This window comes from Heterodontus francisci, chromosome 19, assembly GCF_036365525.1.
Source record: "Heterodontus francisci isolate sHetFra1 chromosome 19, sHetFra1.hap1, whole genome shotgun sequence".
NCBI lineage: Eukaryota > Metazoa > Chordata > Chondrichthyes > Heterodontiformes > Heterodontidae > Heterodontus > Heterodontus francisci.
In genome coordinates, this window is record NC_090389.1 from 59,666,951 (window position 1) to 59,682,970 (window position 16,020).

Below are 16,020 nucleotides of genomic sequence, written 5' to 3' on the forward strand. Positions count from 1 at the left end.
CTATGTTCTATGTTCAACGCTTTTGACCACTTTATGTGGGCCACTGAACTGTGCTTTCAGCGGTTCACCCTGTATAGGCAGTAATACCGACACCTCAGCCCCTGGTTGAAATGTTTGGGTCTTGGCATGCTTGTCTGCCCATTCCTTCATGGTTGTTTGGGCAGCTGTAGGTATTCCTGAGCCACTTTGCAGGCTCTCGTGAGCTGCTCCCAGAACACGGATACATAATTTAACACAGAAGAATCGTCCCTCTGTTCTAAAAACTTTTCTTTGATTAGTTTTAGAGGACCTCTTATCTCATGTCCATGAACTAATTCAAAAGGACTAAAACTATTGGACTCATTAGATGAATTTCTCAAGTACTCCTGATCGGGCACCTTGTGTCCCACGAAAGAACACTCCTGAAGATCCAACCGCCCCAACACACAACACACCCCCTGCCCCCCCCTAACCGAACCCCTTGCCTTGCTGGGGCCCGGCCGATTGTGCCTGGCAAGACCCTAAAAACTTATCTGTCTTCCAGGGCGGTCCTTCACATTGCTTGCTATGGCTGGTGTAGTTCCAGCAGTGGCCACTGCTCCCAATGGTGCTACTGGGACTAAGAGCTACTGGCCCGCTGATTGACCAGCAGCTCCATTAGGTGGGACTCTCTGCCCCAAGGAGGTGGAAGTCCCGCCCAAGATCAATTAAGGGCCTGGGGAGTGAAAAATACTGGCCTGGCCCCTCAGGTCCAGCAGAGATGGTTCGCCACTAACTTTTCGGCTGGTCCTAATGTCTAGAATGGTAACTGTAGGAGTTGCCCATAGTTTGCCTGTAGATGGAGTTGACCTACTCCTGGGGAATGATTTGGCTGCAGTGAAGGTAGTAGCTTCTCCAGTTGTCATGGGAAGACAAAATGAAGTCAAAGAGACAGAACAGTTGCAGGAAAAGATTCCAGGAAATTATCGTTCATATGCAGTGACCCGAGCAATGACTAAACAAGTTCCATTGTCGGAGGTCAGACTGGCACCACAGACAGATAGCTGAATATCTGAAACTTTCTTTGGGGGTTTAGATAATCTGAAGGAAATGATTAGTAAGTTGTTATGACCAAGGTGGGAGTAATGCACTGTTAATTCAGTCTCACTACTCCACAGGTCACAATATATTAGTAAAGATTCCCACCTACTGGAAAAATAGCCAAATTAATCACTTTGGCACAGTGGCGCAGTGGTTAGCACCGCAGCCTCACAGCTCCAGCGACCCGGGTTCAATTCTGGGTACTGCCTGTGTGGAGTTTGCAAGTTCTCCCTGTGTTTGCGTGGGTTTTCTCCGGGTGCTCCGGTTTCCTCCCACATGCCAAAGACTTGCAGATTGATAAGTAAATTGGCCATTATAAATTGCCCCTAGTATAGGTAGGTGGTAGGGAAATATAGGGGCAGGTGGGGATGTGGTAGGAATATGGGATTAGTGTAGGATTAGTATAAATGGGTGGTTGATGGTCAGCACAGACTCGGTGGGCCGAAGGGCCTGTTTCAGTGCTGTATCTCTAAAAAAAAAAAATTTATCCTCAGAATAAAGCACGCCAAACCAGGTTTCTTTAAAAAACAACAGAATTAACTATTTATCAATAAACCAAGTTTTAAATGATAATGAGATGAATCTAAATATAAGGAAAGATTTTATAACTCCTTAATCTTCCTAACCCTCATGCACACACATAATTCAATAACCAACAGTTAACTGAGGAAAACGAAAATATTGTCTTTACAGCAGTTTCTTCGGAATAATAAAATAACTGGATTGTAACTTCTGGTAGTATTTTTCCTGGATCAGTAAGGTGTCCCAGAGTCAAATAGTCAGATGCCACTCAAAGTCTGTGGTGGGCAGGCGCTCAAGGTACTTCATCTGCAACAGGCATCGCACAGATCTTTCCGCACAAAGGTTGTAGCAACAGTGCAGGGAAGATGAGCTGAGGGTTTCTTTTTTCAATAGGCTACAAAACCAACTGCTTTTCAACACTGTCCACAGCCCAACTGAACCAAACAATATCTCAGAAGCGAAACCAATTCCTGACCTTCACAAATCTTGACATGTCACTTCTCCGTAAACATCTTCCCCAAGTCACCAAGGTTTCTGTTTATTGAGCTTAAGGCATGTGATATCCAGTAAAGGTCTGTTTTCAAACAAGACCGCAGTATCCTTTCAGTCAACTTTCAACAAAAAACAAAGTCCAGCATCCAGGAAATCTTCAGCCTTCCAAAATGAATCTCTTCCCACAATTTAAATATGAATCCTCAAAAAATATTTCACAAAAAATGGAAGCTTTCATAACAATATTATCAGTATGTTACTGAAGTAGAAGTTGACTGAGCGAATCAGTTCTTCAAGACATGATTAAGGGAGCAGTGAAGAATGTAACAAGGACTGTTCATCCAGATGGGCTTTGTGTAACTTTCAGGGCAGGAGAATGAGCAGGTCACTGGAATTGCTGTGCATTTAACTCATCCTTCACATGCCTTGCTGCAAGGCGTTAAGGCCCTCCTTCTTTTGCTGCTTCTTCACCTTCACCTTGGTCTTCCTTGTCCGATGAGGAATGCTACGATGCCTCCTCCAATTTCAGGCCTTCCTGTATGACAATCTTTTTCCAGGATGCAGTACCCTACTAAGATGTAGAAGACGCTTTGTGGGGCATATTGTAAGGAGCCCCGGACATGTCCAGATACCTGAACCTTTGATTCAGCAGCCCTATGTTATGTGAATTATCATAAATTGATGGTCCTATGGCTTTCAATATACAGGCAAGGTGGGGTTAAGGATGGGTGTTGTGAGCTGGTTCCCAACAGTCATTGACTTCAATGGAAAGGAAGATAGATAGGGGCTATCTAATCTGCTACCACCTGTATTGTGTTCCAGCCAATGCTGAATTTCACCCCCAATGAGGTGGATAATGTGATCCCAGTACAGTGCTGGCAGGACTGTTGCTACTCAGGGATGGTGCATGCCTGCAGTGGTGGGGAATTGATCTTGGGCAATAATGTGATGTCCGCCAGTCAACCTAAGTTAGTGCTGTGCCTCCCACACAATGCATAATATGCTAGAAGTGCACCAAGGTCAAGCAGTGGGTTATCTGGCTCCAGCTTGTCAAACACTGCTGGCCACCAATAAAATTATCTGGCTACTGAAGGGGGTTTGAAATGGCTGCAGCAAGGGTGTTATTAATACACAACTGGAATTCAAAAAATGCTGTCAGTCAGCAGCAGTTTCTCTATTTCAAGCTGTAACCATGCACATCATACCTGATTAAAATTTACCACTCCCCATGCAAGGTGGTTTATTAATTGAAACGGCAAAACACTTAAGCTCTACCAAGAAGATCACAACAGCAAACTACAGAGCTATCTTGTCTGTCATTCAGCATCTTTGCCTCAGCTGGGTGAATGCCAGGAGATTCAAGCTAGGTTGCTGAATGAAGCAATAATCAACAAAGGATTCTGCTGGGAGGCAAAAATTAACATTTTCGACCACATCCCATTTAAACTGCCTTTATGCTGATTAATTACGTTTATTGGTAGAGGTCATAGAGACGTCCTCAGTGGCAGCAACTCCACTTTCGCACTTGAAGAATGATTGATATATAGGTTAGAGAGGAATGGTGAAAAATTAAAAATTGTCACAAACTATACCTTATACTAATTCATATATAATTTTTTTTGTCATTCTTGAACCTCTTCATTACATATATCACACAAAAGGTTCAATACTTACAGCTTCTACCAGACTGTCTGCACTCCCTCGTTTTTCATAGTACCGTTGTAGAAAGTTGTTAGGAACAGCTAGATTTGTTGGGGTGTAGATTTTGTAAGGAATGTCAACATCATCAGTATACCAAGAACTCCTGCTCATTGAGGGAAGGCTACCATTCATATTTTCCCTGGATTCAACACGATCCACGCGAATCAGAGGAGTGTAGTATGGGGAACGCTCTTTGCTGGGTGGTGTAGCTGGAGGTGTTGCCCACGAACGTGTTGACCGTGCCGGTGACAGCCTTCTACCTTTGTAAGAGTCCAATCCTGCCACAGCCATAACCTGTTTATTCATACAGGGAGAAAGGTACAAACACAATTGCAGAATCCATAATTTTCCATAATTCCTGACAAAAATAAATTAAAATTTAAGTTCAGTAGGTTGTCTCCCATTCCCTTTGTGATACATTGATTATAGTGGCAAAGAGAAGTTTCAAGCACTAACTGCCACTAAATTACTGAAACAATTAGTCCTGAATTCACCTTCATGTATGGTATGTCTCATTCCAGTGTTGTTCCTAATGGCTCAATATCTGCCAGTATGAAAATAGTAACAAGGTCCACAAAGGAAATCTGTGATTCTTTCTACTACCACTGGCCTTCTTACCACTGACTTTCCCCACAGATCCCCAGGGGAGAAAGCTGTCTTGGGTGGGGAAGATAAGCAGGCAGTAGTGAATCAGTGAATACACAGTGCTGAATTTTCTTTACCATAACAGTCAGATTTCACCTCTTTCCTTACAGTTATCATTCTCCAATTTGACACCCATACATCTAATACATATGAATAGATACCTTTTATTAAAAAAGTAGTGAAGCTGTGAGTAAAAATTTGATAGTCAAGGTTTCAAGATGAAAGGCTGGTTAGCAGCTACAGAAAATGTATTTTATAAAGAGTACATTTTATCTGGGTTTTCTATTGGTAAAGGAGCTATGAGAAACACCACTTACAAAGCCTTATGTAAAGAGTAGGTAGTTAGTGTTTTGGTATGTAAAACTGATTATTTTGCTTTGGTTCTCCAGTTTATAATGTCCTCCACTGCTCAGGTTCATGCACATTGAGTTAGCTACTGAGTGACGATGAATTCTAAGCAGATTTATTCTCTATTCCTGTATCTGTGAGCAGAATTGTGATAAAATTGATTGTAATAATTGTATGTTATTCATGATATACAATTGCCCTTGTAAGATGAAGGGTAGAATATTATGATAGAAGATGTGCACTTAAGGGAAGGAAGGTGTTTCTTAAAGAAATGCAGCACAAGGGCTTTATAATCACAAATTACTTTCCTACCTACTGGATACTTTGTGGAAATAATATTTTTATTGTATTAAGATGTATTGGTTGTCATAAACCATATGTAATATGCTAAAATTTATTTTCCCTTCCTTCCTTCATCAGTTTTCTTGCCTCCTGAAGACATTGATTTCTTGCTGGTATCATTACCTCTAGCATCTCACCCAAATGGCCAGTCTTAATGTATGAATGTAGACAGTGAGCGTAAGCAGGTTATTTGACCATAGGCAGCATCACAAGCAAGCTCACTTCTGCGCTCAGCAGAAATATATACACACTCATGCACACACTTTCAGCAACAGCTGATTGGACAGTGATCTGGAGCAGGAACTCTGACCAGTTATATTTTTCTCAGTCCAGAAGTGCTAAAGCCACTGATAGTAGCCACATCACCTCTACCTGTGACCAGGTAACGCACTATGAACAAGCGATTGAGCCTGGGATGCTGTTAGTCTGTGTGGTTCAGCTACTCACCACCATAACTTATTGAGGGAACTTCATAGTTACAGTTTTAAAAGGTATTTTATTTTTTGAAGAAATGTTATAATTGTTTTTATTATTGAGCCTAGTCACTTGAAAAGTTCTCTTTGGTGAAGTACTGTATGCAGATATGATCATTTTCACATCAGATGAAATATCAAAAAATGTGCTGGAATCGAGCTATTCACCTGGTGTTGCATTAAATGTAGTGGCAGAGCAGTACGCTGCTGGAATATGGGAGACAGGGAGATATCATCTTGGCTACTTTGCCTGCGTAGACACTCAAAATTGAAGGAAGGCCTGCGATTTGCTGTCAAAACAAATTGGTTAAAACTTGAATAAATGTAACAACAACAACTTATATTTATATAGCGCCTTTAATGTAATAATAAAACGTCCCAAGGCGCCTCACAGGAGCAGTATAAAACAAAATATGACACCAAGCTACACAAGGTGATATTAGATCAGATGACCAAAAGCTTGATTAAAGAGGCAGGTTTTAAAGAGTGCCTTAAAGGAAGAAAGCAAGGTGAAGAGGTGTAGGAAGAGAATTCCAGAGCATAGGGCCTAGGCAGCTGATGGCACGACCACCAATGGTAGAGCAATTAAAATTGGGAATGCTCATGAGGCCAGAATTCGAGCAGCACAGATATCTTGGAGGGTTGTGGGGCTGGAGGAGATTACAGAGATAGGGAGGGGCCACAACATGGAGGGATTTGAAAACAAGGATGAGAATTTTAAAATCAAAACGTTGCCTGAGCGGGAGCCAATGTAGGTCAGCGAGCACAGGGGTGATAGTTAAAGGGGACCTAGTGCAGGCTGAAACATAGGCAGCAGAGTTTTGGGTGACCTCAAGTTTACAGAAGGTACACTGTGGTAGACCAGCCAGAAGTATGTTGAAATAATCAAGTCTATAGGTAAAAAAAAGCATGAGTGAGGGTTTCAGCAGCAGATGAGCTGAGCAAGGGAAAAGTTGGATAAAGTTACAGAGATGGAAATGACAGTCTTAGTGACAGCACGAATATCTGGTTGGAAGCTCATCTTGGGGTCAAATGTGACAGCAATATTGTGAACAGACTGGTCTAGTCTCAGACTGTTGCCAGGGCAAGGGATGGAGCCGGTAGTTGGGGAATGGAGTTTGGAGTGGGACCAAAAACAATGCTTCAGTCTTCCCAATATTTATTGGAGAAAATTTCTGCTCATCTAGTAATGGATGCCAGTTAATCAGTCTGCTAATTTAGCAACAGCAGAGGAGTTGAGAGAGGTGGTGGGGAGGTATAGCTGAGCGTCGTCAGCATACATGTGAAAACTAATGCTGTGCTTTCGGATGATGTCGCTGAGGGCCAGCATGTAGATGAGAAATAGGAGGGACTAAGGATAGATCCTTGGGGGACACCAGAGGTACTGATGCAGGAGTGGGAAGAGAAACCATTGCAAGTGATACTCTGGCTATGATTAGAAAGATAAGATTGGAACCAGGTGAGAGTAGTCCCACCCAGCTGGACGACCGTGGAGAGGCGTTGAATTGGGATTGTGTGGTCAACCATGTCACGCTGCAGACAGGTCGAGAAGGATGAGGAGGGATAGTTTACCTTTGTCACAGTCACTTAGGATGTAATTTGTGGCTTTGTTAAGAGCCGTTTTGGTACTGTGGCAGGAGCAGAAACCTGATTGGAGGGACACAAACATGGAGTTCTCGGAAAGATGAGAGTGGATTTGTGAGGTTGGAGATGGGACGGTAGTTTACAAGGATGATGGGGTCAAGGGTTGTTTTTTTGAGGAGAGGAGTGATGACGGCAGATTTAAAGCTGAGAAGGACAACACTCGAAGGGAGAGAACTGTTAACAATATCGGCTAACATGGGGACCAGGAGGGGAAGTTGAGTAGTCAGCAGTTTAGTTGAACCAGGGTTGAGAGAGCAGCAGATGTGTCTCATGGAAACGAGGGCAGAAGGAGAGAAACTGGAGAAAGATGCAAGTTAAAAGCCAAGGCAGAGGGGGAGCTTTAGAGGAAGTTTGGCCTGGTGGCTAGTGGAAGGGAGGGATGCAGCAAAGGCAGCTGATTGGTTGGTCTCGACCTTAGTAACAAAGAAGTCCATGAGCACCTCACACTTATTTTGGGAGGTGAGGGTGGAGAGAGACGGGGAGAGGGTTTTAAGAAGGCAGTTTGCAATAGAGAAAAGAAGCATTTCAGGATGATCCTGGAATAGTGAGCAGTTTTAGCAAATGAGAGCGGGACCCTTTATGTGGTTCAACCAGATCTGGCAGTGAATGGCTAAACCAGTTGTCCACCAAATCCATTCAAGTCTGTGCCATTAAACTTAAGGGAGCAGAGATGAGGACCATACCAAGGTAAAAGAGAGTGATAGTTTTATTGAGGACTAGGGCATCAAAGGTGGAAGTGAGGGTGTAGCTGCAGAAATGATGTGGTGAATAGAGGGCCAAAGACTAGACAGTGGGGATTTTGAAAGTGTAATTGCAAGCCTCCCTCAAATGGCTCGGAACGCATACTGTCCATCCGACTGCTCACCACCTCTGGTCCAGTACACCTACTCAGCATCTATGCTCCAACACTCTGCTCCGCACCTGAAGCTAAAGACCAGTTCTATGAACAACTCCATAACATCGTTAGCAGCATCCCCAACACCTATTCCTGCTGGGGGACTTTAATGCCAGGGTTGGGGCCGACCATGACTCATGGCCCTCCTGCCTTGGGCGCTATGGCGTTGGAAGGATGAATGAGAACGGGCAGAGACTGCTTGAGTTGTGTACCTATCATAACCTCTGCATCACCAACTCGTTCTTTCACACTAAACCCTGTCACCAGGTTTCATGGAGGCACCCAAGATCACGTCGTTGGCACCAGCTAGACCTCATCGTCACAAGGCGAGCCGCCTTAAACAGTGTTCAAATCACACGCAGCTTCCACAGTGCGGACTGCGACACCGACCACTCCCTGGTGTGCAGCAAGGTTAGACTCAGACCAAAGAAGTTGCATCATTCCAAACAGAAGGGCCACCCGCGCATCAACACGAGCAGAATTTCTCACCCACAGCTGTTACAAAAATTTCTAAATTCACTTGTAACAGCCCTTCAAAACACTCCCACAGGGGATGCTGAGACCAAGTGGGCCCACATCAGAGACGCCATCCATGAGTCAGCTTTGACCACCTACGGCAAAAGTGCGAAGAGAAATGCAGACTGGTTTCAATCTCATAATGAAGAGCTGGAACCTGTCATAGCCGCTAAGCGCATTGCACTGTTGAACTACAAGAAAGCCCCCAGCGATTTAACATCCGCAGCACTTAAAGCAGCCAGAAGTACTGCACAAAGAACAGCTAGGCGTTGCGCAAACGACTACTGGCAACACCTATGCAGTCATATTCAGCTGGCCTCAGACACCGGAAACATCAGAGGAATGTATGATGGCATGAAGAGAGCTCTTGGGCCAACCATCAAGAAGATCACCCCCCTCAAATCTAAATCGGGGGACATAATCACTGACCAACGCAAACAGATGGACCGCTGGGTTGAGCACTACCTAGAACTGTACTCCAGGGAGAATGCTGTCACTGAGACTGCCCTCAATGCAGCCCAGCCTCTACCAGTCATGGATGAGCTGGACATACAGCCAACCAAATCGGAACTCAGTGATGCCATTGATTCCCTAGCCAGCGGAAAAGCCCCTGGGAAGGACAGCATTACCCCTGAAATAATCAAGAGTGCCAAGCCTGCTATACTCTCAGCACTACATGAACTGCTATGCCTGTGCTGGGACGAGGGAGCAGTACCCCAGGACATGCGCGATGCCAACATCATCACCCTCTATAAAAACAAAGGTGACCGCGGTGACTGCAACAACTACCGTGGAATCTCCCTGCTCAGCATAGTGGGGAAAGTCTTTGCTCGAGTCGCTCTGAACAGGCTCCAGAAGCTGGCCGAGCGCGTCTACCCTGAGGCACAGTGTGGCTTTCGTGCAGAGAGATCGACTATTGACATGCTGTTCTCCCTTCGTCAGATACAGGAGAAATGCCGTGAACAACAGATGCCCCTCTACATTGCTTTCATTGATCTCACCAAAGCCTTTGACCTCGTCAGCAGACGTGGTCTCTTCAGACTACTAGAAAAGATCGGAAGTCCACCAAAGCTACTAAGTATCATCACCTCATTCCATGACAATATGAAAGGCACAATTCAACATGGTGGCTCCTCATCAGAGCCCTTTCCTATCCTGAGTGGTGTGAAACAGGGCTGTGTTCTCGCACCCACACTTTTTGAGATTTTCTTCTCCCTGCTGCTTTCACATGCGTTCAAATCCTCTGAAGAAGGAATTTTCCTCCACACAAGATCAGGGGGCAGGTTGTTCAACCTTGCCCGTCGAAGAGCGAAGTCCAAAGTACGGAAAGTCCTCATCAGAGAACTCCTCTTTGCTGACGATGCTGCTTTAACATCTCACACTGAAGAATGCCTGCAGAGTCTCATCGACAGGTTTGCGTCTGCCTGCAATGAATTTGGCCTAACCATCAGCCTCAAGAAAACGAACATCATGGGGCAGGATGTCAGAAATGCTCCATCCATCAATATTGGCGACCACGCTCTGGAAGTGGTTCAAGAGTTCACCTACCTAGGCTCAACTATCACCAGTAACCTGTCTCTAGATGCAGAAATCAACAAGCGCATGGGTAAGGCTTCCACTGCTATGTCCAGACTGGCCAAGAGAGTGTGGGAAAATGGCGCACTGACACGGAACACAAAAGTCCGAGTGTATCAGGCCTGTGTCCTCAGTACCTTGCTCTACGGCAGCGAGGCCTGGACAACGTATGCCAGCCAAGAGCGACGTCTCAATTCATTCCATCTTCGCTGCCTTCGGAGAATACTTGGCATCAGGTGGCAGGACTATATCTCCAACACAGAAGTCCTTGAAGCGGCCAACACCCCCAGCTTATACACACTACTGAGTCAGCGGCGCTTGAGATGGCTTGGCCATGTGAGCCGCATGGAAGATGGCAGGATCCCCAAAGACACATTGTACAGCGAGCTCGCCACTGGTATCAGACCCACCGGCCGTCCATGTCTCCGTTATAAAGACGTCTGCAAACGCGACATGAAATCATGTGACATTGATCACAAGTCGTGGGAGTCAGTTGCCAGCATTCGCCAGAGCTGGCGGGCAGCCATAAAGACAGGGCTAAATTGTGGCGAGTCGAAGAGACTTAGTAGTTGGCAGGAAAAAAGACAGAGGTGCAAGGGGAGAGCCAACTGTGCAACAGCCCCAACAAACAAATTTCTCTGCAGCACCTGTGGAAGAGCCTGTCACTCCAGAATTGGCCTTTATAGCCACTCCAGGCGCTGCTTCACAAACCACTGACCACCTCCAGGCGCGTATCCATTGTCTCTCGAGATAAGGAGGCCCAAAAGAAAAGAAATTGCAAGTAAATTGGGGCATAGCTTTATCCAGGGGCAGGTACAGAAGGAAGTTAGGAGGGGCATGGATGTGGAATGTGGGTGGAGAACAATACAAGGAAGTGATCAGAGATGACCTTATCTGTGATTGATAAGATGGGAGTAGCAAGACCACATGAAATGGCAAAGGTAAAGGGGGTGGCGTGAATATGGGTTGGGGAGTTTACATAGAGGGAGAATTTTAGGGAGGATAAGAGGGCTGTGAACTCAGGAGAAAGTGCGTGATGAGTTGAGATGAAGGTTGCAATCACCGAGAATGAGAAGTTGTTTGGTGCAGAGGCTGAGGGAGGAAATATAACACATAAACAAATTTTTTATAAAAAACATCAATTTTACATAATTGCATCCAGATACAAGTTCAAGTATGTTATTTTTAGATCTATTAGGTAGTATTAACTTCTAAATGAGTTGGAATTTACTACAACTCAGCATCAGCAAACTGAAGCCATCCTCTTTGCCTCTTGCCAACACCTTTGTACATCTGGCTCTAACCCCATCAACCCCTGTAGCAGTCTGCAGAGGTTGAACATAATGCAAAGCCTTGGTATTCTGCTAAGCTTTTTACCTCACATCTAGTCTGTTGTCAACTACCTTCTTTAACCTATGGAACGTTGACCACTTAGGTCTCCACCTCAACCCTGCTGGTATTTATTAACACCTATATCACCATTGGGATTCATTTTTCAAATGCATGTCTCATAAGCGTCCCCCTTCCTCACCCTTCAAAAACTTCAGCTAATCCAAAACTCTCTGGTCTGAGTTCTCAACTCCACGAAGTACAGCACACCTATCACTCCCATCCTTGTCAAGCACCATTTGCTCCTTTACCCCAGCTAATTGATTTCAAGATCTGTGCCCTCATTTTCAATTCCATCCAAGGCCTCAAACCACTCTTTCTGTCAAATCTTCTCCAGCAAAAATTCTGGCCTCCAAGCACCATGCTGGATTATTGCTCATTCACCATTTTTCACATTTCATTATGGAGGCATCTTGCTGTCATGTCACCCTGTTTCCAGGAATTCCTTTATAAAACCAATTTGCCTCTCTTGCTTTTAAAAGCCTTCTTAAAAACCACTTGAACCATCCCATCATTCCATGCCCACTGGCTTTTTTGCTCAGTATTAACATTGTAAACCACTATGACTACAGCAAGACAAGATAAGAACATAAGAAATAAGAGCAGGAGTAGGCCATTCAACCCCTCAAGCCTGTCCCGCCATTCAATAAGATCATGGCTGATCTGTACCAGGCCTCAACTCCTCTTTCGGGCCTGCTCCACCTCCCGAGATTTCAAAAATCTATCTACCTCCTCCTTAAATACATTGAGGGACCTAGCCTCCACAACTCTCTGAGGCAAAGAATTCCAGAGATTCACCACCCTCTGAGAGAAGAAATTCTTTCGCATCTCAGTTTTAAATGTGTTCCCCCTCATTCTGTAACAATGTCCCCTAGTTTGAGATTCTCCCACTAGTGGAAAGATCTTCTCAACACCTACCCTGTCGAGCCCCCTTAAAATCTTATATGTTTCTATAAGATCAGCTCTCATTCTTCTAAACTCCAATGAGTAAAGGCCTAACCTGTTTAGCTGTTCTTGATAAGACAACCCCTTCATCCCAGGAATCAGCCCAGTGAACCTTTTCTGAACTGCCTCCAATGCTAGTATATCCTTCTTTAAATACAGGGACCAAAACTGTACACAGTACTCCAGGTGTGGCCTCACCAACACCCTGTACAGTTGTAGAAGACTTCCCTATTTCTAAACTCTAACCCCCTAGCCAAAATTCCATTTGCCTTCCTAATTACTTGCTGCACCTGCATGCTAACCTTTTGTGTTTCATGCACAAGAACACCTAGATCCCTCTGTACTGCAGTATTTTGTAGTCTTTCTCCATCTAAATAATAATCTGCCTTTTTATTCTTCCTACCAAAGTTGATTACCTCACACTTTCGCACATTGAACACCATCTGCCAAGTTTTTTCCCACTCACTTAACCTATCTATATCTTTGTGTCCTCATCACAACATGCCTTCCCACCTATTTTTGTATCATCAGCAAATTTGGATACACTACACTCTGTCTCTTCTTCTGAGTCATTAATATAGATAGTAAATAGTTGAGGCCCTAGGACCGATCCTTGTGGCACCCCACTTGTTACAGCTTTCCAACCTGAAAAAGACTCATTGATCCCGAATCTCTGCCTTCTGTGTGTTAGCCAGTCCTCAATCCATGCCAACACATTACCCCCAATACACTGAGCTCTTATTTTGTGCAATAACCTTTTATGTGGCACCTTATCCAACGCCTTCTGAAAATCCAAATACACTACATCTACTGGTTCCCCTTTATCCACTCTGCTTGTTATATCCTCAAAGAACTCTAACAAATTTGTCAAACATGATTTCCCTTTCATAAAACCATGTTGACTCTGTTGATTGCATTATGTTTTTCTAAATGTCCTGCTATTTCTTCCTTCATAATGGACTCTAGCGTTTTCCCAATGACTGATGTTAACCTAACTGGTCTGTAGTTTCCTGCTTTCTGTCTCCCTCCTTTCTTGAATAGGGGTCTCACATTAGCGGTTTTCCAATCCGCTGGTACCCTACTGGAATCCAGTGAGTTTTGGTATATTATGACCAATGCTTCCACTATCTCTGCAGCCACTTATTTTAAAATCCTTGGGTGCAGGCCATCAGGTCCTGGCGACTTGTCTGCCTTTAGTCCCATCAGTTTGTCCAGCACCTTTTCCCTCATGATAGCGATTGTTACAAGTTCCTCCGTCCCATTTACACCTTGCTCATCTATGATTGTTGGGATGTTTATAGTGTCCTCCACCATGAAGACCGATGGAAAATATTGGTTTAAATCATCTTCCATTTCCCTGTTATTATAATAATAATAAAAGCAAGAAATGCCGGAAATACTCAGCAGCTCTGGCAGTATCTGTGGAGAGAGAAGCAGAGTTAACGTTTCAGGTCAGTGACCCTTCTTCAGAACTGGCAAATATTAGAAATGTGAAAGGTTTTAATCAAGTAAAGCGGGGGTGGGGCAAGAGATAACAAAGGAGAAAGTGTAGATAGGACAAGGTCACAGAGAATATCCAACCAGAAGGTCATGGAGCAAAGGCAAACAATATGTTAATGGTGTGTTGAAAGACAAAACATTAGTACAGATAGGGTGTTAATGGACTGAAAACTGAACAGCCACAAGTACAAACATGAAAAAAATAGTGGGTAAGCAAACTGAACAAACTAAGATGAAATAAAATAAAATAAACAAAAAAAAATTAAAAAGAAAAAAAACTAAAAATAAAAGTAAAATGGGGGGTCCGTCATGCTCTGAAATTATTGAATTCAATGTTCAGTCCGACAGGCTGTAGTGTGCTGAATGGGTGAATGAGATGCTGTTCCTCGAGCTTGGAAATGGCAAGCAACCGGAAGCTCGGGGCCATGCTTTCGGACTGAGCAGAGATGTTCCACAAAGCGGTCACCCAGTCTGCGTTTGGTCTCCCCAATGTAGAGGAGATCACATTGTGAGCAGCGAATACAGTATACTACATTGAAAGAAGTACAAGTAAATTGCTGCTTCACCTGAAAGGAGTGTTTGGGACCTGGGATAGTGAAGAGAGAGGAGGTAAATGGGCAGGGATTACACCTCCTGTGATTGCAGGGGAAGGTGCTGTCGTGGGAAGGGGATGAGGTGGTGGGGGTAATGGAAGAGTGGACCAGGGTGTCGTGGAGGGAACGATCCCTTCGGAATGCTGACAGGGGAAGGGAGGGGAAAATGCGTTTGGTAGTGGCATCACGCTGGAGGTGGCGGAAATGGCGGACGATGATCCTTTGAATATGGAGGCTGATGGGATGGAAAGTGAGGACAAGGGGAACCCTGTCGCGGTTCTGGGAGGGAGTGGAAGGGGTGAAAGTAGAGGTGCGGGAAATGGGCCGGACACGATTGAGGGCCCTGTCAACCACAGTAGGGGGGGAATCCTTGGTTGAGGACAAAGGAAGACATATCAGAAGCGCTGTCATGGAAGGTAGCATCATTAGAGCAGATGTGTCAGAGATGGAGAAACTGTGAGAATGGAATGGAGTCCTTACAGGAGGCAGGGTGTGAAGAAATATAGTCGAGGTAGCTGTGGGAGTCAGTGGGCTTATAATGGATATTGGTAGACAACCTATCCCCAGAGATGGAGACAGAGAAGTCGAGGAAGGGAAGGGAAGTGTCAGAGATGGACCATGTAAAGGTGAGAGAAGGGTGGAAATTGGAAGCAAAGTTGATAAAGTTTTCTAGTTCGGGGCGGGAGCAGGAAACGGCACCGATACAGTCATCAATGTACCGGAAAAAGAGTTGGGAGAGGGGGCCTGAGTAGGACTGGAACAAGGAATGTTCGACATATCCCACAAAATGACAGGCATAACTAGGACCCATGCGGGTACCCACAGCAAAACTTTTTACTATCTACACCTTCTCCTTTGTTATCTCTTGCCCCACCCCCGCTTTACTTGCTTAAAACCTTTCACATTTCTAATATTTGCCAGTTCTGAAGAAGGGTCACTGACCTGAAACGTTAACTCTGCTTCTCTCTCCACAGATGCTGCCAGACCTGCTGAGTATTTCCAGCATTTCTTGTTTTTATTTCAGATTTCCAGCATCCGCAGTATTTTGCTTTTATACCTGTTATTAATTCCCCAGTCTCATCCTCTAAGGGTCCCACACTTACTTTAGCTACTCTCTTCCTTTTAATATACCCGTAGAAGCTCTTACTGTTTGTTTTTATATTTCTTGCCAATTTACTCTCATAATCAATTTTCTCCCTCTTTATTAGTTTTTTAGTCATCAGCTGCTGGTTTCTAAACAATTCCCCATCCTCTGGCCTCCCACTCGTTTTCGCCGCATTGTACACCTTTGTTTTTGATTTGATACTCTCCTTAACTTCCTTTGTTATCCATGGGTGGTTCATTGTTCTCTTCAAGTCCTTCCTTCTGACTGGAAGAAATG

General features: G+C 44.5%; 1 protein-coding gene across 1 annotated transcript in view; it reads right to left on the reverse strand.

Annotated features, from left to right (window-relative positions):
• Positions 1-16,020, reverse strand: part of LOC137380344 (voltage-dependent L-type calcium channel subunit alpha-1D-like) — a 487,921-nt gene continuing 471,901 nt past the window's right edge. Inside the window, exons 44-49 of the mRNA XM_068052272.1 lie at positions 5,751-5,872; positions 3,748-4,068; positions 3,279-3,344; positions 2,551-2,711; positions 1,751-1,806; positions 1-203 (exon numbers count right to left, since the gene is read on the reverse strand). Of these exons, the coding sequence (XP_067908373.1) occupies positions 1-203; positions 1,751-1,806; positions 2,551-2,711; positions 3,279-3,344; positions 3,748-4,068; positions 5,751-5,872 (929 nt within the window). The remainder of the gene's footprint in view (positions 204-1,750; positions 1,807-2,550; positions 2,712-3,278; positions 3,345-3,747; positions 4,069-5,750; positions 5,873-16,020) is intronic.